The sequence below is a fragment of the Gorilla gorilla genome, chromosome 3 (genome assembly GCF_029281585.2).
Source record: "Gorilla gorilla gorilla isolate KB3781 chromosome 3, NHGRI_mGorGor1-v2.1_pri, whole genome shotgun sequence".
NCBI lineage: Eukaryota > Metazoa > Chordata > Mammalia > Primates > Hominidae > Gorilla > Gorilla gorilla.
Window position 1 is genome coordinate 58,736,970 of NC_073227.2, and position 25,378 is coordinate 58,762,347.

Sequence of the window (25,378 nt, forward strand, 5' to 3'; positions counted from 1 at the left end):
AAGAGTAACTTTCTGGCATCTTATATGTTGAGATATGTAAGGTTGATACTTTAAATGTTGTTTATTTCCTCCTAGATACTTGTATACTATACAGATGCTTCTTGATTTAAAATGGAGTTATGTCCTGATAAACCCATAAGTTGAAAATATTGTTAAGTTGAAAATGCATATAGTACACCTAACCTGAACATTACATCTTAGCCTAGTGTATCTTAGATATTCTTGGAACACTTACATTAGCCTATAGTTAGGCAAAATCATCTAACACAAAGACTATTTTATAATAAAGTGTTGAATATCTCATACAATTTATTGAGAATACTGTACTGAAAGTAAAAATCAGAATGGTTATATGGGTACCCAAAGTATGGTTTCTACTGAAGGTGTGTCACTTCTGCACCATTGTAGAGTTGAAAAATCAGTACGTTAGACCATCATAAGTCAGGGACTCTGTGTAATTGAAATCTAGTAAATATCCACTATTGTTTTTGTTTTCCTGGATGCTATTATTGAAATTTAGTTAGTATTTACTAGATACACAGGTTTTTTACAGACATAAATAACTGTGTCTTAGGTTATAATTTTCCTTCTAAACAATTCGATTTTCCTATAAAACTAAACCTTTTAAAAAATCTACAAATCTTAAATATCAACTAAGATGTTTTTAATATTTTTACATATATATTTGACTAGGAAATATCTTTTAGAGCAATTTTAGTACCCAGTTGAACAAAGCATCTTTCTGGAGAAAAATTTTATTTTTCTTATTACTACTGAACCTTAAGCCACCTCATAGTTTACTGATCAACAGATTCTAAACTTTTTCTTAGAATCTCAGAATCTTATTTTGGACTGACTCTGATGGTATTCTGAGTTCTCTCTCTCAAAGGGGTTTTATTTTGGACTGCCTCTGACAGTATTCTGCGTTCTCTCTCTCTCAGAGGGGTTTTATTTTTTTACTACCTCTGATGGTATTCTGAGTTCTCTCTATTTTTGGTCTTTATTGTTAGGTGAATTAGACTTGAGCCTATTCTGTGGCCATTTCTTTCTTTTTCTCTGAAGATGTGCGTGAGTCTGCTGATCACAAGATGTATCTGAAGAAATGAACGAGTCCCAATTTAGGACTCCAGGCTTGGTTTTCTAGCTGCTTTTATGAAAGAACCCTCCATTGAATGGGATTAAGGCTGATTCAGATGATAATAACATGGTATTTTTATCTATTCTGTTCTTCCTTGCATATAATTTCCTTTGTAGAGATCACTATATGAAGAAAGGGTTAATATCAAAGCAGAATCAGGAATTCCTAGGTCTTTAGATGTAATACTACTTTAAGCATCTAAACCTTTTATTCTAGTGTAATCCTAGAGGAAACGCTTTCCTCTAGCTTCTGGAATACCAGTCTTTTTGAATTTGCTTTTACTACTATGACTCTTCTTTCTCAGATATTTTTCTTAAATTCTTTTTTCCTGCATCATAAATGCCAGGTTCCAACTTTAGGATTTTTCTTTTTCTTTTTTAACTGTTAAATTCAGGGGTACAAATGCAGGGTTGCTACATATGTAAACTTGCGTCATGGGGGTTTGTGGTACTGATTATTTAAAAGAATGAGATCATGTCCTTTGCAGGGACGTGGATGGAGCTGGAAGCGATTATCCTTAGCAAACTAATGTAGGAACAGAAAACCAAATACCACATATTCTCACTTATGACTGGGAGCTAAATGATGAGGATTTTTCTTAGTTCATATTCTAGTTCACATCATTTATTCCCATGATTTTAGGTATCTCTTTATGTTAGTGATATTTGAGTCTCTCTTCAGATTTTTCCTTCCAAGTTGAAGACCTTCATTTTTAAGTGCATACAGCTACATACTTTAAATGTAAAATGAGTAGATGTTCAGCAAATATCTACTTGTTAGAGAAACATTGGTACAGTGGAATTAACATGGCCTTTGGAGACAGATGTAAGAGTTCATATCCCAGTCCTGACTTTTATATGAACTGGAGCTAGTTGCTTAATCTTTCTTTTACACAGTTTCTCATTTGTAAATAGGAATAATAATATTTTATATCTTAAGGATAATATTGGTCGGGTGCAGTGGCTGACGCCTGTAATCCCAGCACTTTGGGAGGCTGAGGCAGGCGGATAACAAGGTCAGGAGTTTGAGACCAGCCTGACCAACATGGTGAAACCCCCTCTCTACTAAAAATACAAAAATTAGCCAGGCATGGTGGCACGCACCTGTAATCCCAGCTACTCAGGAGGCTGAGACAGGAGAATCACTTGAACCCGGGAGGCAGAGGTTGCAGGGAGCCAAGATCGCACCACTGCAGTCCAGCCTGGGCGACAGAGTGAGACTCTGTCTCAAAAAAACAAAAAAAAACAAAAAAAAAACATAGTCTTAAAGATTTTATGTAAGAACTATAGGTTGTTTTTGATTTTTTTTTTTTTTTTTTTTTTAGAGACAGGATCTTGCTCTTGCCCAGGCTTGGGGGCAGTGGCGTGATCATAGCTCTCTGTAACCTCAAACTGTTAGGCTCAAGCAATCCTCCCACCTCAGCCTCCTGAGTAGGTAGGACCACAGGTGTGTGCCACCACACCTGGCTAATTTTCACATTTTTATGTAGAGATGGGTGTCTCACCGTATTGCCCAGGCTGGTCTCAAACTCCTGGTCTCAAGTGATCCTCCCGCTTCAGCCTCCCAAATTGCTGGGATTACAGGTGTGAGCCATTGCACCCTACTACACCCAAACATTTTATTTATGCCCGTTTATAATTCTTTTCTTCTCACTCCAACTTTCATTTCTTCAGGCAACCACTCATCTTTTGTCTATCTGTCTCTCCCAGTACCATGTCACAGGGATTCTAGTAGTTTACATATTTTATTTAATATGTAATCCTCGTAGCAGCCATACGAAGTTGTTGTTATTATGATCTCTGCACAGTGAACCCCAAGCAAGTGACTGGCTTGAAATCGGTATGTTAATAAATATATGCATGCGTGATGAAGATAATGAAGTGTGTCCAGAAGAAGGTGATTAGTGTTGAGGGGGACTCAAAATGATGTTATGCTTGGAATTGTTTAAGGAACTGGAGATGTTTAGCTTAGAGAAAGAAAACTCTAGAACCTGAATGCCATCTTCAAATGTTTGGAGGGGTATTACATCAAAGAAGGATTTAGACAAGTTCTCTTTGGCCCTAAGGGAATAAAACTAAGACTAGTGGGTAAAAACTATAGGGAGATGTTGTTCTTTCATAAAAGGGTGAATTTTTAATCAATAGGGATTTCTGCTACATTCACTGTTATATGGTCACTTAGTATGAGTCAGCTGTAATGTAACAATGCTGGACTTGCAGTTATACTCTCAGCTCTTTAATCCCATCTTTACTACCTATTAACATTATGAACTTCACAGCATTTAAGCGTCATTTAACTGCAAAGTACCTGACATATTACTTGGTACAAAGAAGGCACTTAATTAGTACCTTTCCCTTTGGTGACTAAACAGAAATTTATTTGGCTCACAGTTATGGAGGCTAGGAAGTGTAAGATCAAGGGGTCATATCTGGTGAGGGGCTTATTACTGCATCATCCCATGGTGGAAGGCAGAAGGGCAAGAGTAAGAGAGGGCAATAGGGGGCTGAACCTACTTTTAGATATAACCCACTCCCACAATAATGAACCCACTCCTACAATAATGGTATTAATCAATTCACGAGGGTAGAGCCCGCATGACCTAAACACCTCCCACTAGGCAACACCTCCCATTAGGTCCTACCTAACGGGGTTTAAGTTTCCAACACACAAACTCCGGGAAACACATTCAAAGTGTAGCATTTGCTCCTGGCCCCCCAAATTTTTGTCCTCATAATGCAAAATACTTTTATTAGATCCCAGTAGTAAAAAAAATCTGAACTTGTTCAAACATCAACTCAAAAAAGTCCAGTCTCATCTAAATTGGGTATGATTAATCCTGAGGCAAAAGATGAGACTAGAGAACTAAGCAGGGACTAGTTCATGAATGCCTTGTGACTAAAGAATTTAGACTTTATTGTAAAGGAAGTAGAAAACCATTGGGATTTTTTAAGCAAGAAAATGGTTTGACTAGATTTGTTTCAGAAAGATCATTTATCTTTCTTAGTAGGAAGTTAATAGGTAATATATAAAACTCAAAAAATCAAGAAATAAAAGTATACACGTGTTATTTAGAAATACGGGAGTAAATATTAAGAGAAATGACTAAAAAATTGAGACTAGTTATCTTTGGGGAGTGGGAATCCGGGTAGGAAAGAATTAGGTCAGGGAACTGATGGTTGTTTTTTTCTCTCTCTCATAAACCTTGAGGAATGATTTGGCTTTCTTAATCTGTGTGCATTGTGGCATAATAGTTAAGAGTATGGATGCTAAGGCTAGACTGCCTGGATTGACTCTTAACCTCCACTACTTACTTAATTCTAGGTGCTTATGTATTCCTATCTGTAAAAATGAGAATAATAATAGAAATTATCTCATGGTATTTTTGTGAGGAATAAATGAGTTAATACAAGTAAAACACTTAAAACAACATGTGGTGCATAGTAAAAACTCAGTTATTATTACATGCCAGGCACGGTTCAGGTACTGAGATACAAAGACAGTAGACAAATTTATGGTTGTAGTGGAAGATTTTTGAAATGTTGCTTTTAGTAATCAAGAAAACAAGCAGACAAAAAACCCAAACAGGTATAGATTTCATCAACATGATTATTAAAATTAACCTAATGCATATATAAAGAACCTTGTGTCTTTAACAGCTGTAGAATCCACATTCTTTTCAGGAACACATGCAACTGTAAAATTGACCAAAGAAATTCTCAAATATTAAAGAGTTACACAGATTGTGATATCTATTCACAATGCATTTAAGCGGGAAATTAATACAAACGATAACTTAAAAATTTCCCATAAAATTAGAAATTTCAAAATATACTTTGGATTAACACATAAAAAAAGAATCATAATTAAAATGGGAAAATAGTGAAGTGCTCTTATCAAAACTTGAGATGCTCTTAACGTTACATTTTACATTAGTAGTTGAGAAACTAAAATCTAAATATTAATGGGTTTTATTTCAGGTAACTAGAAAAAAAAGAAAATTAGATTTATTAGTGTAGGAAATATTTCAAGAGCCAAGTTTACAAGTGCCAGCCAAGGGCTAGCCCTGTAAGCATGCCCTTCTAAAGACCAAGCCTGCACAGCCAGGTTGTCAAATTGCAGAGACTTTGATACACTGCCAAAAGAAGGGTAACTTGCTGCATCCACTTTGATTTTGGGCTGGGGGCAGGGGGGTTGTTTTGTTTTGTTTGAAACAGGATTTCATTCCTGTCGCCCAAGCTGGAGTGCAGTGGCGTGATCTTGGCTCAGTGCAACCTCCACCTCCTGGCTCAAGCAATTCTCCTGCCTCAGCCATCTGAGTAGCTGGGACTTAACTGCAGGCACCCACCACCTCATCCTGCTAATTTTTGTAGTTTTTATAGAGATGGGGTTTTGCTGTGTTGCCCAGGCTGGTCTTGAACTCCTGAGCTCAAGTAATCCGCCCATCTAGGCCTCCCAAAGTGCTGGGATTATAGGCGTGAGCCACCACAACCAGCCTGGTACGTCCATTTTGGAAAACAGTTTGGCACTGTCTAATGAAGTTGAAGGTATACATATTCTTAAATCCTGCATTTCCTCTCTGGGGATATACATTAGAGCAGGGGTGTCCAATCTTTTTGCTTCCCTGGGCCACATTGGAAGAAGAATAATTGTCTTGGACCACACATAGAATCCACTAACAGTAATGATAGCTGATGAACTAAAAAAAAAAAAAAAATTGCAAAAAAATCTCATAATGTTTTAAGAAAGTTTACGAATTTGTATTGGGCCGCATTCAAAGCTGTCCTGGGCCGCATGCAGCCTGTGGACCATGGGTTGGACAAGCTTGTATCAGAGAAACAACTCTTAAGTGTGTACCAGGAGAGGTTTATAAGAATGGTCAGAATACAGTATAAATGAATATTAATGACCAGTTGCAGACATCAATATAAGTCCATCTCATAAATAATTTCATTCAAAAGAAACAAGATAAAAGACACTCAAAGTGATTCCATCTATACAAAGTCTAAAATCAGGTAAAACCTAAGTATATTATTTCTGGGTACGCATAAGGGTGGTAAGACTATATAAGACACTTTCATACATACTATAGTAGATTTTCAATAAATATTTGATGTGTAAATGGATAGTTTTTACTTTCTAAAACAAAAGTCTTGAGTACCAATTTAAAAAGAAAAGTTTAGGTTTTATTATATTTTGTATGAAACAGGGAAGGAAATAAAGATAGCTTGTGTTTATAAAGTTTTGTCTCTCTAGATAAGAAATCCCTTTTCAGGCTTTTATGTTGAATATGAAAAGCTGAAATAATGGAAATTAAATATTTATTTTTAAAACAAATGTGCATTAAACATGTATGTGTTAATTCTGAAAGTAAATACTTATAACCCAAGGGGTTCTGAAATTATTTATTTATATCGAACTAATCTTTAAAATGTTTCTCATAAGAATTCATTGGAATTTATATTATCTCCAAAGATAGCATCAAGTTTCTCATTGTTCTTTCAGATAAACACTTACAATTGACTTTATTACTATATCAGACTTTTAAATTGCTAACATATATTTTTTGAAATTCCCATCCTGTTACTACCTTGTGGCTATTAGGATGCATAACTTAACAAGGTCCTCTATATAACATCTGAACTCCAAGAAGAGAACCAAATTTTTTTTGTTGTTGTTGCCTCAGAAATCCTGTTGATAGTGAAAGTTTTAAGGTGGAAATGGCAAACTCAAATGCTTATAGTGGCCACTGAGGTAATAAATGAGAGGAACAGGAAGGAATTGATTGTGGCAAATCTGGAGCACATAATCCTCCTGCCTAAATAGGGCAACTCTTACTCACCTCCATCTGTCTATTGCCTTGAGGGAATATGGATTGTGGTGCCAAATTATCTGATTTTTCAAAATATGTCATATATTTGGCATTTAATTGAGAAATGTTTAAACACTGTGCAAATAATTTGAACAAATCTGTGGGCCGGATCGAGTTCCTAGGCTTTTAGTTTGCAAACAACTTTAAGAGATATTATAATTTCAGTGAAATAATTTTTTGTTTTTTATTGTGTTTTCCATGTAGTCGACAGAGGTACGTTCTTGGAGACACAGCAATGCAGAAGATGGCCAAGTCCCATGTTTTCTTAAGTGGGATGGGTGGTCTTGGTTTGGAAATTGGTAAGCAATATTTATATTCCTAATTTTGTATGACACTTTTGAGCAATGAAGATAGTTTAAATAACTTAACTTCATCCCCTTATATTTCCTATAAAGGAAGTTAGATCCAAAATGTTGATCAGATTGAGTTTTTAATCTTTGTCAAGACTATTTCGTGATGTTATATTCTTCCACAAAGAACCAATAATGACTCATTGCTTCTTTTTGTGATATTAATAGCCATTAATTATCATTCTCTATATCCATTAATTCATTATAAGCACACATACATATACTGTATTCATAAAAACATATCTGGAAGAATACATTGAAATTTTAGGAGTGATTATCTCTGGGTGTTGTGATTATGCACATTTTAATTTTTTCACTTTTAACCTGTATTTTGTAACTTTTTTAAGACAAGGAACTTGTATTAAGTAGTAAAAAAAGAAGTTAAAAGTATGCAGTCAGATATGTGACTAAGCTCTGTGAAGACATATCTAGTGTGTATTCCCAATATTGAGCTATTCCTTTTTCTTTTGCCTTTCTAGCAAAGAATCTTGTTCTTGCAGGGATTAAGGTAAGTAAATGTCCTCTGTAAGAAAAATTGTTATGAGCCTTTTTTTTTGGCTCATTTGTTATGGTAATATTGTTTATACTTTGTTTTAATTATTGTCTTTAATGCTCTACTTTTTAAAAAAAAATCATGGAAATTTAAAAAATATACAAAGAAAGAATTGTGTAACAAAACCCCACATACCCATCAGAAAGCATCAGTTACCAACTCTTGGGGACATTTGTTTCATGTATCTCCTTCCCATTCCTTATTGCCCCCAACTGCCAAATTATTTTGATGTAAATTTCAGACATTGTATTATATCATCGTTAAATATTTTAGTAGTATCTTTAAAAGATAAGAATATCTTTTGAAGCAGCAATATAATTTTCACACCTAAAATGTAACAAGCTCTTAATACCATTGTATTAGTTTACATGTTGCTATAAAACAGTTTACCCCAAAATTTGTAGCTTAAGCAACATTTGTTATCTCATAGTTTCTGTGAGTCAGGATTCGGGCATGACTCTGGTTGGGGTTTCTCTAGGAGTCTCTTACAAGGCTGCAGTCGGGGTATTAGCAGGGCCTGCAGTCGTCTTGAGGCTAGACTGGGGAAGGATCTGCTTCCCAAGCTGGCTCATGTGGTTCTTGGTAGGATTTAGTTCTTCATGTATTGTTAAACTGAGGACCTCAGTTCCTGCTGGCTCTTGACCAAAGGTCACCCTCAATTCCTTGCTTGTATGGCTTTCTCCATAGGGGCAGTTCACAGTGTGGCAGTTTGCTTCATCAGAGTAAACAAGTAAGACAGGAGAAGAGAGTGTGTTAACAAGACAAGTCAGTCTTTTGTAACCTAATCTCAGAAGTGGGTCCAGGCCACACTCAAGGTGGGAGATCACATGAAAGCCTAAATACTATGAAGCAGGAAACATTGTGGCCATCTTAAAACCCTGTCTACCACAGTCATCAAATGTCTAGTTAGAGTTCAAATTTTCCCAAATGTCTTAAGACATTTTATTGAAAGCTTGTATCATTCTAATCAGGATCCAAGTAAAATTCATATACTGAACTTGATTTATTTTAATCTATAGATTTCCCTTCCTTGCCTAGGTTTTTTCTTGCTATTTATTTGTTGAAGAAACTAGTCATTTGTCACAAGTATTTCTACATGTGTATTTCCTGTAAACTGGTAGTTATAGCCAGAGAATCCAGTTCAGATGTGATTCTTTTTGGCAAGACTGTTTCATAGCTGTTCTCCCATCAGGAGACAGTAATATTCTGTTGTCTCTCTTTTTGTGATTATTATTAGCTGTTAATTATTATTGCCTAGATTCATTATTTCATTAGGGGCAGTGATGATGTTTTATCATTCTTTTCTCATTTATTAGCTGGAATTATATTTTAGAAAAAAATTCCAGTCATGACTTTCTTGGTTTCACGAAAGTATGGATTGTACATTTACAAAATGCAGGATAAATACTACATTTTTCCCCATTAACTTAACAGTTTTCAAAATCAGTGGTTTCCTGTCATCATTTCGTAGTATTGACCAGTGAATTTATATGTATGTGTACATTATGATAAACTCATGGATTTAAACATAATTTGATGTGTTTTGATCTATTATAGTTATTTTCATTGATGCTCAGATTGTTCCATCTTTGGTTATTGTGGTTCTCTTCATGTTTTTTGAGGCTTTGGGACACAGCCCCCAGTAGTCTTTGTCACTGTTTACAAAGTCTTTTCAGTGGGCAGAGCTAGAACGTTCGTAATGAGTAAATACTGAAATTTCTGATTTTCAGGTTTAGGCTTATAAAGTATTACTAAAATTTCTAATTTTTACTTTGGATTATAGGATATTTATTTCTGTGATTTTATATTTGTATCTTATTAGGATTTTGGTTTCTAATGATCCATTACGTGCTTTATCCTATATATGCTATATATTCTTTATCCTATTATATTTTACTTGTATGGCATTGTTTCAGAATACCAATTCCAATATTGTTAATAATAATGTATTATTGAAAAAAATTTAGAGTTTTTTGATCCTACCTGGATTTGGCAGGCAAATTAACTGCTTTTAAAAGTCACTTTAAATAAATCTCTGTGTGTAGAAGACTCCATAAACAGTTTAGTCCATGTATTCGTTTTGCTTTGGATTTTTAGAGATTGCTTTTTTAAAAATTTAGTTTTACTATTATGTGAGATTTATGATTCAAAGTCAGATTTTTTAAACAAAGTATTTTCAGGTAAGTCTAGCTTCTTGTTACCTTGTTTCCTCCTTCACTTATTAGGTTACTGTCTTTTTATATTTGGTTTATTCTTCATTTGTTTTTGTAGATAGGTAAATGCATACACACATACATGTGTATCTGTTTATGTGTGGGTACATATGTTTATCTCCTCCCACCTTTCTCATATAAAGTGCTCTACTTTTCTTTACCTTGCTATCTCTTTATAGCTTATCCTAGAGATTACTCCATATTTATAAATACATCTTTCATTCTTTTTTTAATAGTTGCATGATTATACATTGTATGGATGTATCATCTTAAAGCCAGTTCCCCATTGGTGGGCATTTTGATTATTTCCAGTCTTTTGCTCTTACAAATAGTGTGCTATATTTAATACTCTTGTATATATAGCTTTTTGTATTTCTCCCAGTGTGTCTTTGAGATGGAGTCCTAAAAGTGGGATTGCTGCATCACAGGATAAATGCATATGTCTTTTTGCTAGAGATTGCCAAATTCCTTTCCATTGAGGTTGAGCCAGTTTACCTTGTTATCAGTAATAATGAGTCGCTCATTCACCTCACCATCACCAATAGACTATGTTGTCAAACTGTGGATTTATGCCAATCTAACAAGTGAGAAAAGTTATTTCATTTCTGGGCAAGGTTGAACATCTTTACATATTTTAATTCTTATGCCTTTGTTTACTTTTCATTATCTAATTACACAAAATAATAGTTCTAGTACATTGTCAGTAATACTGGAGAGAGTGCATATCCTTGAACTCCTGACTTCAACCAATACTTTTTTCTTTTTTGAAGGCAGTTACAATTCATGATACAGAAAAATGCCAAGCATGGGATCTAGGAACCAACTTCTTTCTCAGTGAAGATGATGTTGTTAATAAGAGAAACAGGTAAAGATATTTTGATGTATTATCATGAGTTTTTTTTAATTTATTTACTTAGAATATTTCCTTTATCTAGAACACCAATCAGTCATAGTTGTTTAAATATAAAGTGCTCTACTTTATATTTATACAGGTAAAGATATTTTTATGTATTATGAGGGTTTTTTTACTCATTTACTTAGAATATTTCCTTTATCTAGAACACCAATCAGTCGTAGTTATTTAATTGATCACCATAAATTCCTACTACTGTGGCTAAATAAATATTGATATATACTTCATTATTTGTATTTGTCAAATTTTTTATATATTTACATAATATGTATTATATAATATATATTACATATATCTTTTATATATATTATATATATAAAAGATATATATATTACACTGCTACCTAGAAATGTATTTCCTTGAATTTATTAAAGAAGGACTTTAGTGTTGCTAAATTATTAAGAAAGTTAAGGGGCCTGGAGCTTGGAACTATTAGGGTACACTTTGAGATTGTGTGGTTTATTGTAGAATATGATAGTATATCATTTCAAGATTGCATAGTTACCTGTAAAGACAAGTAAGTTTTGGTTTCTTTCTTCTACAAGGTAAGTTTCCATTGAAATTTTGTAACATGTCAGGTTCCTCTGATGTCATTACAGTGTCCAACTTGAAGAGATTTGAGTATATTGAATGAAAGAACAGTAAAAATTTATTTTATTTTTTTAGGGCTGAAGCTGTACTTAAACATATTGCAGAACTAAATCCATATGTTCATGTCACATCATCTTCTGTTCCTTTCAATGAGACCACAGATCTCTCCTTTTTAGATAAATACCAGGTTAGTACTCCATTTTGTATTAAATGTTATTGACAGGTTCCAGGGCAAAATTGTTAAATATTAATATGTTTAACTAATTTAACCTAGTGTATTGAGAAACAGAACAAAAAAATTTCAAGGTAGAAGACATATTAGAATAAAACCTCTCAAATTCTCCATTTTAAGGAAGGGACCTAAGAACTACTGACAAAGTAGTTATATCAGTTGGCTTTTTTCTCAGTAATATCCATTAAAAACTACTCAAAACTCTGGTTTATAGCAACATGCATTTATTTCTTTCCTGTGTACCTGAATATGTCAGTTGGGGTTTCTAGGCTGAACTCAGCCTGGATTAAACTCCAGAGTTTGGGTTCTCCCCCATGTGTCTCTCTTCTGGGACCAGGAGGCTACCTAGGTCATGTTCTCATGGTAGTAGCAGAAACAGAAGGTCAAGTCCAGCCACACATGCACATTTCAAGCTTCTGTTTTTGTTGTGTCCATTAACATCCTGTCGGCCAAAGCAAGTCAATGTTATCAAGCCTAAAGTCAAGAAGCAGAAAAGTACTCTTCCTAAAGCCATGGGCAAGCAGTACAATTACAGGGGAGTAAAAATACATGGATCAGTAGTTCAATCTATTATAGGTAACAATTCCTTAAATAACAACAACAAAATTCCCAGGACCTTGGATATTGTAAAAGTGACTAGGTTGACCCTGATTTTTTTTTTTTTCTGTGAGTAAATTATGCTGTGATCCATTTAAAAATGAGTATAGACTTCTGTTCTGGAGTAGGTAACTTAAAATTCATCCTGGTACAAAGCACCTAGAATTTCTAAACAGACTTTCTTTTAAATGACTATCCGAGCTCAAAATAATGTAAGGAAAATGCTCAGACGCCACAAATGAACAGTTAGCTAAAAGACTAGTAAACTGTTATCTGTAGGTACTCTTAGCGACAGGAGTTGCCTGTCACAGTAACCAAAGTTCTTGGGAATTGATGTTCACATAGAAACAGAAGATTCAGACCTAGAACTACATAAACTAGAGAAATTGAATTGAGACCTCCCCTTCTTCATAAAGCTGGAGCCTCAGAGAGCTATGCCCTCAGTGAAAGGGTGGACAAGAACAATCTTTACCAATCTTGTCTGTTTTGTTTTCTCTTAAGCTCTGGATGAAAAGTAAAGGTTTTCCTGGAGAATTCATAACCATAGGCGTGCTGTCACATGGGTTTAGAGATTAAACTTTATAATCTTTTGTGATCTGGAAATTCCTAAACTGAGAACTTAATGTAAAAAGTAGTACTATAGGCTGGGCGCAGTGGCTCACACCTGTAATCCCAGCACTTTGGGAGGCCGAGGTGGGCGGATCACCTGAGGTCAGGAGTTCGAGACCAGCCTGACCAACATGGAGAAACCCTGTCTCTACTAATAATACAAAAATTAGCCAGGCGTGGTGGTGCATGCCTGTAATCCCAGCTACTCGGGAGGCTGAGGCAGGAGAATCGCTTGAACCCGGGAGGCGGAAGTTGCAGTGAGCCAAAATTGAGCCACTGCACTCCAGCCTGGGCAACAAGAACAAAACTCCATCTCAAAAAAAAAAAAAAAAAAAAAAAAGGTAGTACTATAATGACCATAATGGCCATACCCTAAAGTGCCAGACAAAAACAAAACTAAACAAATCTAGAGAAATATACCCTCAACTAAGTTACAGGGTATTCCAGTATATAAAGTCCCTTTGAGTTCACAGTACAAAATAACAAGATGGGAAGAAGCAGCTCAATATGACCAAGAGTCAACAAACTATTAAACCTCAAAGAATTTTTATTTATTTTTCTTTCTTTCTTTTCTTTTACTTTCTTTTCCTTTCCTTTCTTCTTTCCTCTTTCCTCTTTCTCTTTCCTTTCTGATGGAGTCTTGCTCTGTCTCCCAGGTTGGAGTGCAGTGGCGTAGTCTGGGCTCACTGCAACCTCTGCCTCCTGGGTTCAAGTGATTCTCCTACTTCAGCCTCCCAAGTAGCTGGGATCACAGGCACGTGCCACCACGCCCTGCTAATTTTTATATTTTTAGTAGAGATGGGGTTTCACCATGTTGGCCAGGCTGGTCTCAAACTTCTGACCTCAGGTGATCCTCCCGCATTGGCCTCCCAAAGTGCTGGGATTATAGGTGTGAGCCACCGTGCCTAGCCTAAACCTCCAAGAATTTAGGAGAATAGAATTATTTGAGAAAGATTATAAAATACAGATGTTCAAAACTACTAAATCTTAAAAGAAGGGATTAAATATATAATATACAAATAAGACACTATTGAAAAAGACCAGGCAGATGTGATAAAGAACCAGGTACAACTTATGGAAATGAACATGAAGTCTTAAAAATTAAAATTCAGTGGCTAGATTAAACAGTGAATAGATATAGCTGGAATAAACATTAGTGAATTGAAAGATAGACCTGAGGAAATTACCAAAACTGTAGCACATAGAAATAAAGAAAATATCCCAGCACTTTGGAAGTCAAGGCAGGCAGAAAACCTGAGGTCAGGAGTTCGAGACCAGCCTGGCCAGCATGGCAAAACCCCGTCTCTACTAAAAATACAAAAATTATCTGGGCATGGTGGCGTGTGCCTGTAATCCCAGCTACTGGGGAGGCTGAGGCAGGAGAATCGCTTGAACCTGAGAGGCAGAGGTTGTTTTGCAGTGAGCCCAGATCGCACCACTGCACGCCAGCCTGGGCAACAGAGTGAGACTGTGTCTCAAAAAAAAAACCCAAAACAGAAATAAGAGAAAATATTATGGACAAATTAAAATAAATGAGAGCTTGAATGAAAAGGTCCAATTTATGAAATTGGATTTCTAGATAGAAAGCAATAGAAAAGAGCAATATTCAAAGAAATTATGACTGAGAATTTTCTAACATTGATCAAACACAAATCAGATTCAATATGTGTTGGGTCTAGTCTTTGATTTTTTTTATTATTTGCAAACTATCCTGTTACTGTTTCACAGATGCAGGAAATATGAGATTCCTGGGTCAGAGACTAAGAAGTTTATTACTCACTGCATAATAAAAAATATGAGCATATATTGCATTTTCTTCCTTGCCCCCTGTCCCCCAAGTCCCTCTAGTTCAAGGCAGAGGGCTCAGTGAATGCACATGCAGTAGGTTGCTTTAGAGAAGAACACTGAGCTTGGGGAACTGGCTGTTTTAAAGCAAGCTAAGACGTCTCTTTGTCCCTGAGGAAGACCTTACCTCATCCCTCAAGTTTTTACACAGCAAATACAATTCTGAGAAATGACCTCAAGTAAAGAGCGGTAAGGGCCTTGTATTCATGGCATACCTTGTGAGACTGTATAGACTGAGAGACCCATGGAGGAATGTCTCCCTACAGGAAGCAAACCATATTGCAAGCTAGATTTAAAAAAAGCTAAATCCACAGATGGACATGTTCTAGTAGCCAACTAATGTGTCTCTTAAAAATGTTGTCAGGTTTTTAAGCTAGCATGAAAGTAATACTCTGGTAGCTAGGTTAATATTTGTGTGATAGTAATAGATGAAACAAATCTAATCACTTAGAGTCCATAAATACTGCATAGGATATTAAGGTTTGCTTCTAATCATAAAGCGTGTGATGGTTATCAAGTTTTATGTGTGCAGGTTTTCCCCTGTATATGTTATTTTTACTTTTGTTACCTATACTTTGTGAAGGTATTAACCTTGGGATGGAATTCCATAGGATTATAACTTTTCAATGAGATTAGCGATGTGTCTTTAGCACAACGCAAACTGGCATGCTTCTGATTATTGTATACTACAAAAATAATTATGTATTTTCTAGTTTTTAATTTGTTGTTTTCTCAACAGTGTGTAGTATTGACTGAGATGAAACTTCCATTGCAGAAGAAGATCAATGACTTTTGCCGTTCTCAGTGCCCTCCAATTAAGGTAATTGTATCATTTAGTAATGACATGTAGTTAACCAAGGAAGAACACTTTCACTACTAGAATTTTTAACTCATTGATGGGTTATATAAGAAACTTTTTACATATTAATCACAATCATTTTTTTCATTAATTTTGATATATTCATTTCCTGTTTTTAAAACTAGGATCTAAGTTTGGTTTATAGACAGACTGCCAAAACTAAGGAAGAATTAATGTTAGGAATGGAAAGGATGATAAACATTGAAATCATCATCTAATTTTTTTTTTTTTTTTTTTTTTTTCCGAGACAGAGTCTCATTCTATCGCCCAGGCTGGAGTGCAGTGACACAATCTTGGCTCACCCCAACCTCCGCCTCCCAGGTTCAAGCTATTCTCCTGTCTCAGTCCCCTGAGTAGCTGGGATCTTACAGGCACCTGCCACCAAGCCCAGCTAATTTTTTGTATTTTTAGTAGAGACGGGGTTTTACCATGTTGGCCAGGCTGGTCTTGAACTCCTGACCTCAGGTGAGCCACTGCGCCCAGCCTCTAATTTTAAATGTCGTTATGATGATGATTTTCTAGAGGTTCTAGTGGTTCATTCAATGAATATTCATTGACTATCTATGTATTGGAGACACTTATAGCCACTAGAAATACATTAGTGAATAGAGACAAATTTTCTTACTCATGAAAATTACCTTCTGCTAGGGAAGATGTACAGTAAACAAGAAAATAAATACATCATGCGTTTTTAAATAGTTTCAAGTCCTATGAAGAAGAAAAATCTGAGTAAAGAAAAATAGAGAATGATATCTGCATGATGTAGGGAGAAGGACAGTTCTGGTTCTCTTAGATTAGGAGGTTAGAGAAGTCTTCACTAGGGAGATGACGTTTGAGTAGGGCCCCAAGCAATGAGAAAGAACAGGCTATATAAAGATCTGGGGGAAAGCATTCAAAACAGGGGAATCAGCAAATGTAAACATTTCCAAGTGTAAAAATTAGGTTGGCGGTTTTGAGGAACAATAAGAGGCAAGCAGGACCAAAATAGAGTGGTAAAGAGGAGAGGATAGTAGGAGTAAAATATACCAGAAGATTAGTTTGGGAGAAGTAGGTTGGGGGCCATACGTTACAAGATCTTCGAAGACATTTGAGTTTTTAGGCCTGTAAGTTTTAATCTGTTTTATATTTTTAAAGGATCACTATGGCTTGCTGTATGGAGAGAAGACTATAATTGTAGTTTTCAAAGTGTGGTCCAGGGACACTAAGAATCCCTCAGACCCTTTCAGTGGTTCTGCACACTCGAACTTTTTATTTTCATATTACTAAGATGTTATTTGCCTTTTTCATTCTGATTATCTTAGGCGGCAGAGTGGAGTTTTCCAGAGTCTATATGATGTGTGGTGATATCCTTGCTCTGACAATGGAATATGTATATTCTTGTGATTTAAATTTCTCTCAGTTTTAATTTCTAACACAGTAAATATTGATAGGTGTAACTTACATAAAAGCTCTTTGGGTCCTCAATAATTTGTAAGAGTATGAAGAAGTCATGAAAGATAACCAAAAGAAATAGAACTGTTGGATTATAAGAGTAGAGTAGAGGCAGCTAGACTAGTTAGCAGTTACTGCAGTAGTTCAGCTGAGAGATGCTGGTATCTTAGACAAAAGAGTTGGGAATAGAGATAGTCAGAAGTCATTGAATTTGAGGTATCTTTTGTTTAAAAAAAAGGTGGGGTGGGGTGGGGGCCTAACAGAACTTGTAGATAGATGAGTGTGAGTTGTGAAGGAAAGAGTGAGTGATCAAGAATTACTCATAGATTTTTAAACCTCCAGCATAATTAGGTGCACAGTGACATTGGGAAGAGGTTTAGATGGGAAAAATCACAGTTCTTCGCTTGTAATTGAATTCATTACTAACCTCATCTCGTTTGTTTTCGGGGTTGTTCCACTGGAAAAAGGAAAAAGCTACTTGTTTCTTTGAGTTAGGCACCAAGGCAAAATCATAATTTATGATGTAGGTGTGTTGAAAATTTTTGGATTGTTGTGTTTATATAGCATATTTATGCTCTAGAGCATTCGTGTTGTGGTTTACAACTTAAGCATGTGATTAAGACAGAATAGCCAGTGAACTTACAATAGGGCACAGCAGTATTACAAAATAACTACACAAGGTTATAAATTAAAACCTTTGTTTACGTAATTTATATGCTCTTTAGAGTTAAACTTTAAAAAAAAGCTTCTAAGTTTCTGCCCAGTTTTATGTCTTGTAAAAAAAAAAAAAAAGCTATATGTACCCATTTTGATCAGTAAAGTCAATATATGATCAAGTGGGAGGTGGTCTTCTGTTATCCATATCACTACTTCATGTAATTGGGATTATAAATTATTTTAATATGTTCTTATACCGTAATATCAATATACTTAATTATGTTAGAAAAACATTATTTTATGCAAGATTGGGTGCATTACAGAATAAGGATTTCTCTTTATTAGCAGTAGCTCTAAAAATAGCTTTAAGCTCAAAAATAATTTCTTTACAAATTCTCAGAATGGAGACAATGCATGTGTTAGAAAAATTGCTTTTAATAAAACATTTGTGATTTGTTTAAGAACTTAATGTTTTACCTTTCATGGCTTTGATTTGTGATGTCAGTTTTTCAGCCTTTTTTTCTGTAGACTCTGCTCTCAGCTTTTAGCTCTATTCTATTTTCCATTAACTCTGCTGCTTTTGGTAAATGAGCACTTCATTCCTCTTTCCTAAAATAACAAGTAAGAATTCACTGCTGGACTATTAAGCCAGAGTTGTCTATTTCTTTTATGTTGTGCTTGAATTTTGTGACAAGCACAAAATTTTAAAGTCACAGAATTTTTGTTATTTAAAAATCATGGAATTTATAAAGATGATATGCTGATATTCTAATTTTGTTATACTGGACATCCATTTACTAAAAGTACTGAAAATCTTTGATTCCTAAACCATTCTGCATCAGTTTATCCTGTTTATGATTTACTTTGTATTCTATAGGTTGTGTAAGGTATACTTAATTATAAATGAAATTGTTATGAAATGGCCTAACATAGTAGAGTGTTTTTTTCTTTATATAAATAAGATTGAACTTGTTTTTGCCATTTTACAGTTTATCAGTGCAGATGTACATGGAATTTGGTCAAGGTTATTTTGTGATTTCGGTGATGAATTTGAAGTTTTAGATACAACAGGAGAAGAACCAAAAGAAATTTTCATTTCAAACATAACGCAAGTATGATTATATTAATGAACTTTTAAAATAAATTTTGTTAAAGTTGATGTGAATGCTGTTTTCAGAAAGGTGGTATTAGCAAAGTATTGCAGTGTGCAAAATTTATTTTACAATGTTTTAAGATAAAGAGGGAATATGTAGCTAATTTCTTGACTGCATTGTATTAAAACTGGAACATTATTGTTAAAAATATTCTGGATTTTCTCTAACAAATAATACTTGATAGGGCCAGGCATGGTGGCTCACGCCTACAATCCCAGCACTTTTGGAGGCTGACAGGGGTGGATCACTTTAGCTCAGGGGTTTGAGACCAACCTGGGCAACATGGTGAAACCCCATGTCTACCAAAAATACAAAAAATTAACCAGGCCTGGTGGTGTGTGGTCCCATCTACTAAGGAGGCTGAGATGGAAGGATGACTTGAACCCGGGAGGCGGAAGTTGCAGTGAGCCAAGATCACGCTACTGCACTCCAGCCTGGGTGACACAGTGAGACCACATCTCAAAAATAAAGAAAGAAAAATAATAATAATACTTGATAGAGCAACATTTGCTTGTCATAAATTTTAATTTTAATTTTATTCTGTGTTACCTCCTGTGGGTCATGAATTGTGATTCAGTGTTTACTGAATTGTTTATTGTGTTAGATAGTGGATGCACTAAGTATGTTGTAAGTCACCTAGCCTAATACTCTAAAAAGGCACACTTAAATCATATTAGAGAAAAGCATTTCTAATTTGTTATATTTCTAAAGCATTATTTAGAAGGTGTAGAAAGTTTTGATTAACCTTCAGATTCAAAAGTCTAAATTTTCTAACCGCACTCTTGATCATGCATAAGCTCAATTTTTTTTTCCATAAAAGAACTGGAGAAATCATTATGATCCCCTTTTAATATTATTTTACCTAAATAATTTACTTTATTTGTACTTTTTGTAATCAACTTACATTGAAGTCCAAAAGAAGATCAAATAAGGGAATGATAATATACTTTAACATAATAGTATTTGTAATTTGTACTTCTGTCTTTACACTTTATTTTTAAACCCAGTTTAATCTCATGGTGATGGAGACCCAGTACTGTCTCTGTCATGCCTTTTAGGAAAAATTTATCAAAAAGTCAATCTGTATATCTTTCTGCTCACAGAGTGATTATTATTCTACCTGAGTTATTCTTTCAGGCATATTAAGACTTAACCTTTTACCTTCTCTAGTTGATTTTTAGTTTGTCCCTGAGAAAAACACAGAGAATAAATTCCAAAATATGGTATGGATTCTTATTGCATTGGTGTTATCTTTTATTGAATACTATAGGAAATATAGCTGATAAGCTACACAATATTTCTTTAAAGTGTTGAGCAAGCTGTAAGCTACCAGATTCCCATCTTTAAAATTTCTATCCTCCTTCTTTACTGTTCTTTGATCTTCAGTGTTAGGCTTTTATCATTTATGCCCATGGTTTTTTCTCACATTTAAAACTATTAGGTAACTTGGAATGTTTTTTACAAGTTACATGAATTTTTGAATCTATTAAATATTTGATCCTTTCTGTGGAATTTTTGAACATCTCCTACCAAACATAGAAATTATATTTTCAGCATTCATTTAAAAAATAGTAATAATTTGATCATTATTTTGTGATAGCTTTTTAAAGGCTTGCTTTTACTAACAAAAGAATAGCTTAGAATTTCGGTTTTGAGAATTTTATGGTAACTTTGTCATTTTTGCTTAAGATTTGAATTTGTACACAAAGAATACATGAACTTCTTTTTTAATAGATTACTCTTATTTTTAGGCAAATCCTGGCATTGTTACTTGCCTTGAAAATCATCCTCACAAACTGGAGACAGGACAATTCCTAACATTTCGAGAAATTAATGGAATGACAGGTTTAAATGGATCTATACAACAAATAACGGGTGAGTCAATGTGTTTTATTAATTCATTTATACTTATTCAGCAAATTTATAGTTCAGACACTAAGTGTTGGGAACAGAACGTCAACTCAGAGAGACATGATCTAAAGCCCTTGGCCTCAAAATATTCGATCCAAGTGAAGACTTTGTTAAACACTGATGATATTAAGAGAGTATACTCATTCTGGGGACACTGAACTTAGCAGGGAAACCTACCCAGTTTTGGGACAGCAGCAGTGGGACAGGGTGTCTTGATTAAAATGTGAAGGTTGCATTGGCTTAGGAAGGTATTGAAAAAAGATTATTTATGCAGAGACAAACAGAAAAGGCGCAGATGCAAGACAGAACTAAAGGAACTACAAGAAATTTAATACAGCAGGGCTGGCAGGGAGAATTAAGCTCACAAGTCTTAAGATATTTAGGAGGAAACTTGATCACGTACTATAGGTGAGTGAAGATTTCTACATGGTCAGTCAACATATGCACTTAAGGGATGCAAGAAAGGGAGTAGGTTTTGGAGATAAGATAAAGAGTATAGTTTAGCTTTGTAAAATGACGTGGCCATGAAGTATTTAAAGGAAGACGTCTAGATGGTGGTTGGGATATATGTTCTTTTTCAGTGGCTTGAATAAAAGGGATGAATGTCGTGTCTGCAGGCAAGTTTGTAGGTTTGTTCGCAAGAAGTTGAAGGGGTCTGTTTTTTTACTGGACTAATGTGAAGTCATTGCCAAAAGGAAATGAAAGGTGCCGAAACCAGGAGGAAAGTAGACATTCTTAAAAATGGAAAGATGTCAGGCATCATATAGGGCCCATTTGAAGTTTAATATAATGAATTTATAGCAGCGTTAATCTGTGTAGTTTGTGTTTTTCCTTCAGCCATGTTTAAAAGAGTCAAAGTACTGGACAACCCATAACTATATGGCATGCTTACACCTATTTAGGGGAAATTGATTCAGTTTTATCTTTAGGGCATTTGAAAATATACCTATGTATTTAGTTTATAGACAGTAAATGGAATTACTTTTTTTTTAATGACGGCAAAATATATCCTCAGGAGAGGGAAAAATCAATTCTTATTACAAACTGTTTATAGATAACTTTGAATCTATATTTAAGTATTTTTGGTAACAAAACTATTTGATTTTGTTTGCCAGCTACATGTAATTATTTTAAATACAGGTTCAGATCATAGATACTAAAGAATATGTCTGTTTTTATTAAAATTAATCATTTAGGATTATTATTTGTAATTTTAGCATGCATGTTGTATAGCAAAACTGTTTAATTTTGTTTCCTGACTATATCTAATTATTTTGAATACAGGTTCAGATCATAGATATTAAATAATATATCTATTTTTTATTAAAATTAATCATTTAGGATTACTATTTGTAATTTCGGGGTCCATGTTGTGGTGAATTGTGGTGATAGTTCACATTATGAGGCTGCTTGTGTAAAGAGGAGCCACTGCATGTCAAGAAATAAAGAGAAAGAAAACCCACATTTTGTGCCAAAAATTCTTTGGAGGGAGAGATGAATAAGTTTAAATAGAGTGGCTGTTACAAAGCTTTTTTTTCCTTAACATTTATAAATTGCTACTTACTGATCTAAAGTAATATTCTGCTAGCATGAAAAAATGTTGTTTTGTTTTTTTGTTTTTTCGTTTGTTTTTTGCTTCTTTTTTTGAGATAGCATCTTGCTCTGTTGCCCAGGCTGAAGTGCAGCGACATGATCATGGCTCACTGCAGCCTCAGCCTGCTGGGCCCAAGTGATCCTCCCACTTCAGCCTCCCAAGTAACTGGGACCACGGGTGTGTGCCACCACACCTGGCTAACTTTTTTATTTTTGTAGAGACAAGGTATCTCTATTTTGCCCAGGCTGGTCTCGAACCCCAGGGCTTAGGTGATCCTCTCGCCTTGGCTGCCCAAAGTGTTGGCATTACAGGTATGAAGATAAAAAAACCTCATGACCAGCCAAAAAACATTGTTAAATAGCTAAAATAATACATACTTATTCTAGATATATATATGTGTGTATATGTTTAAATAGGGTTAAAAATGAATCCTACTTCAGACTTCCTTTCCTCTCCAGAGGTAACAGCAGCTAAGTTTGGTGTTCACTCTGCTGACCATTCTGTCTACTTTATATGTTTACTATATATACACATATATAGTATATATTACATATTATATAGTATATATGCCTGTATTATATAATATATTAAGTAAAGGCGGGGCTTACTTGGTTTTTTAACTTAATTTTTTGAATAAGCAAATGGTTTAGAAATGAGAAACATTTTCTTTTATAGCTACCTAATGTGTCATAATATAGATGAAAATGTTATCGGACCATGTTTTTTCTTTTTAAGAAATGAGGGTCTCACTGTGTTATCCAGGCTGGAGTACAGTGGCTATTCACAGGTGCAGTTTAGCACACTATAGCCTCCTGGGTTCAAGTGATCCTGCTGCCTTGGCCTCCTGAATAGATGGGACTACAGGCACATGCCACCATGCCCAGACAGAGCATAATATTTTCCTGGTTTGCCATTTATCTTTTGATGTTGCTTATGATGGGTTTTTGTCATGAGGTTTTCTTTTTTATGTTTTTATAGTCAAATTTTAAATATTTTCTTTTATGGTTGTTATTTAGTGTTACTTAGAAAAGCCTTCCTTACTACATGGTTTTAAAGGAATTTTTCTCACATGCTTTTATCTGAGAAATTATTAGCATCTTTTTTGAAACCTAAAACTTCTATCCATTTGCAATAGGTATTCTCCCAGTTGTCTTTTTTCTCTGTAAGATTTATTGAATAATCTTATCTTTTCGTTACTGATTGAGGTGCCACCTTGATTTTGTCCTTTGTGTACTTGGGACTGTTTCTGAATTCTCTAATCTTTTCCAGTTGTCTGTTTATTAACCAGTACCATATTATACTATTATGATAGGTAGTTATTATATTATTGAGGCTTTATGATAATGTTAATATCTAATAATGAGTAGCCCTCATTACTCTTTTTCTGTAAGTTTCCTTGGTTATTTTTAAGCCCTGGAGTTTCACATTGGAAAAAATACTCTGTCTAGTTCCCCACACTCCTCCCAGCTCTTCATTAAAAAAAAAAAAAAAAAAAAAACAAACAAAAAAAAACACTATGCTGGAATTCTTTAATTTTGTAAATTAGGGATAATTAACCTCTTATGACAATAAGAGTTGAAATTTAAATATCTATATCCCTGTGTAATGATTTTTTAAATTTTTTGTCTTCTAGTGATATCGCCATTTTCTTTTAGTATTGGTGACACCACAGAACTGGAACCATATTTACATGGAGGCATAGCTGTCCAAGTTAAGACTCCTAAAACAGTTTTTTTTGTAAGTATTTTTTTTTGGCTTAAAAAATATTTCTTTACAAAAAAAGAAAGGCAGAAGAGACAAATAACTACTCAGTTAACCAAACAGATTAAATGTGGAACAGAATTTGTTTTTATTTTTATTTTTTTGTTTGTACCCATTTTGAGGGAAATGGAATTAATCTAATGAAATAAATGAATAAAATGGATGTTAACAAAAAACTTACACATCTTTTATAGCCAGAATACCATATACGTATAGTTGAGCTAAATGGGTATACCCGAAAGGAACTGTATCTTTGTGAATTATCAAAGAGTTTATCATACTTATTACAATTTACTTTCTAAGACAAGAAATAAAACTAATGTATTTTCAAGATTTAGCAAGAGTTATTTTGCTTTATTATTATTTAATTTTCTAAAATGAAGATATTCAAATTATACTTGTTAATCCTGGTTTTTAAAATTTAATTTAATTTTATAAATTTCAAAAAACAGTATATATGTTGGAAATGTAAAATAATTTCTAAAAACGACTGGCATTGAAAGCAAAATGTAAATAGCTGAATATAGAGAATGTGGTGTCAGGGAACTAAGGGATCTTGTGCTACTAAAATCCTTGGGCTCCTTCTCAGGATAAGCTAGCACATCTCTGTTTTTTCTTACAAGTTCTCAAGGTTTTAACATAATTGTCTTTTCTTTTCCAGAACTATTAACAACTCCAGTCGTTTACAAGGCTTTGTTCAACCCAAAGTTAGAATTAAAAAAAAAAAAATTAAAATAGGATATCTAGTCAGATGTGCTCCTGCATATCTCCTTGTGTTTTGTCTCCAATTTTTAATTGGATATGTCTCAATTTTAGATTGGGTGGGTGTTTTGGGTTTTTTTTAGGGGGGGTTTCATTTGTTTTACCTTTGAGTTCTTCGCACAGAATTTAATAAGTCTTGACAACCTGGTATTATAAAAATATGGTAGCTTTTAGATTAAAATAATAAATTTTTTAAAGTATGCAAATGTTTTTACTAATTGTTCCCAAATTTATTATGTAGAGCAGGTTGTTTTATTGCATTTAACTTTTTTTTTTAAGTATGGTCATAATAATGGTAGCTAGTTTATATTTCAGTTAAAACATATCAGCCCAACCCTA

General features: G+C 34.4%; 1 protein-coding gene across 1 annotated transcript in view; it reads left to right on the top strand.

Annotated features, from left to right (window-relative positions):
- Positions 1–25,378, top strand: part of UBA6 (ubiquitin like modifier activating enzyme 6) — an 85,297-nt gene that overhangs the window by 11,889 nt on the left and 48,030 nt on the right. Inside the window, exons 3-10 of the mRNA XM_004038734.5 lie at positions 7,212–7,306; positions 7,837–7,865; positions 10,894–10,988; positions 11,703–11,814; positions 15,650–15,730; positions 18,847–18,969; positions 20,763–20,886; positions 24,150–24,253. Of these exons, the coding sequence (XP_004038782.4) occupies positions 7,212–7,306; positions 7,837–7,865; positions 10,894–10,988; positions 11,703–11,814; positions 15,650–15,730; positions 18,847–18,969; positions 20,763–20,886; positions 24,150–24,253 (763 nt within the window). The remainder of the gene's footprint in view (positions 1–7,211; positions 7,307–7,836; positions 7,866–10,893; positions 10,989–11,702; positions 11,815–15,649; positions 15,731–18,846; positions 18,970–20,762; positions 20,887–24,149; positions 24,254–25,378) is intronic.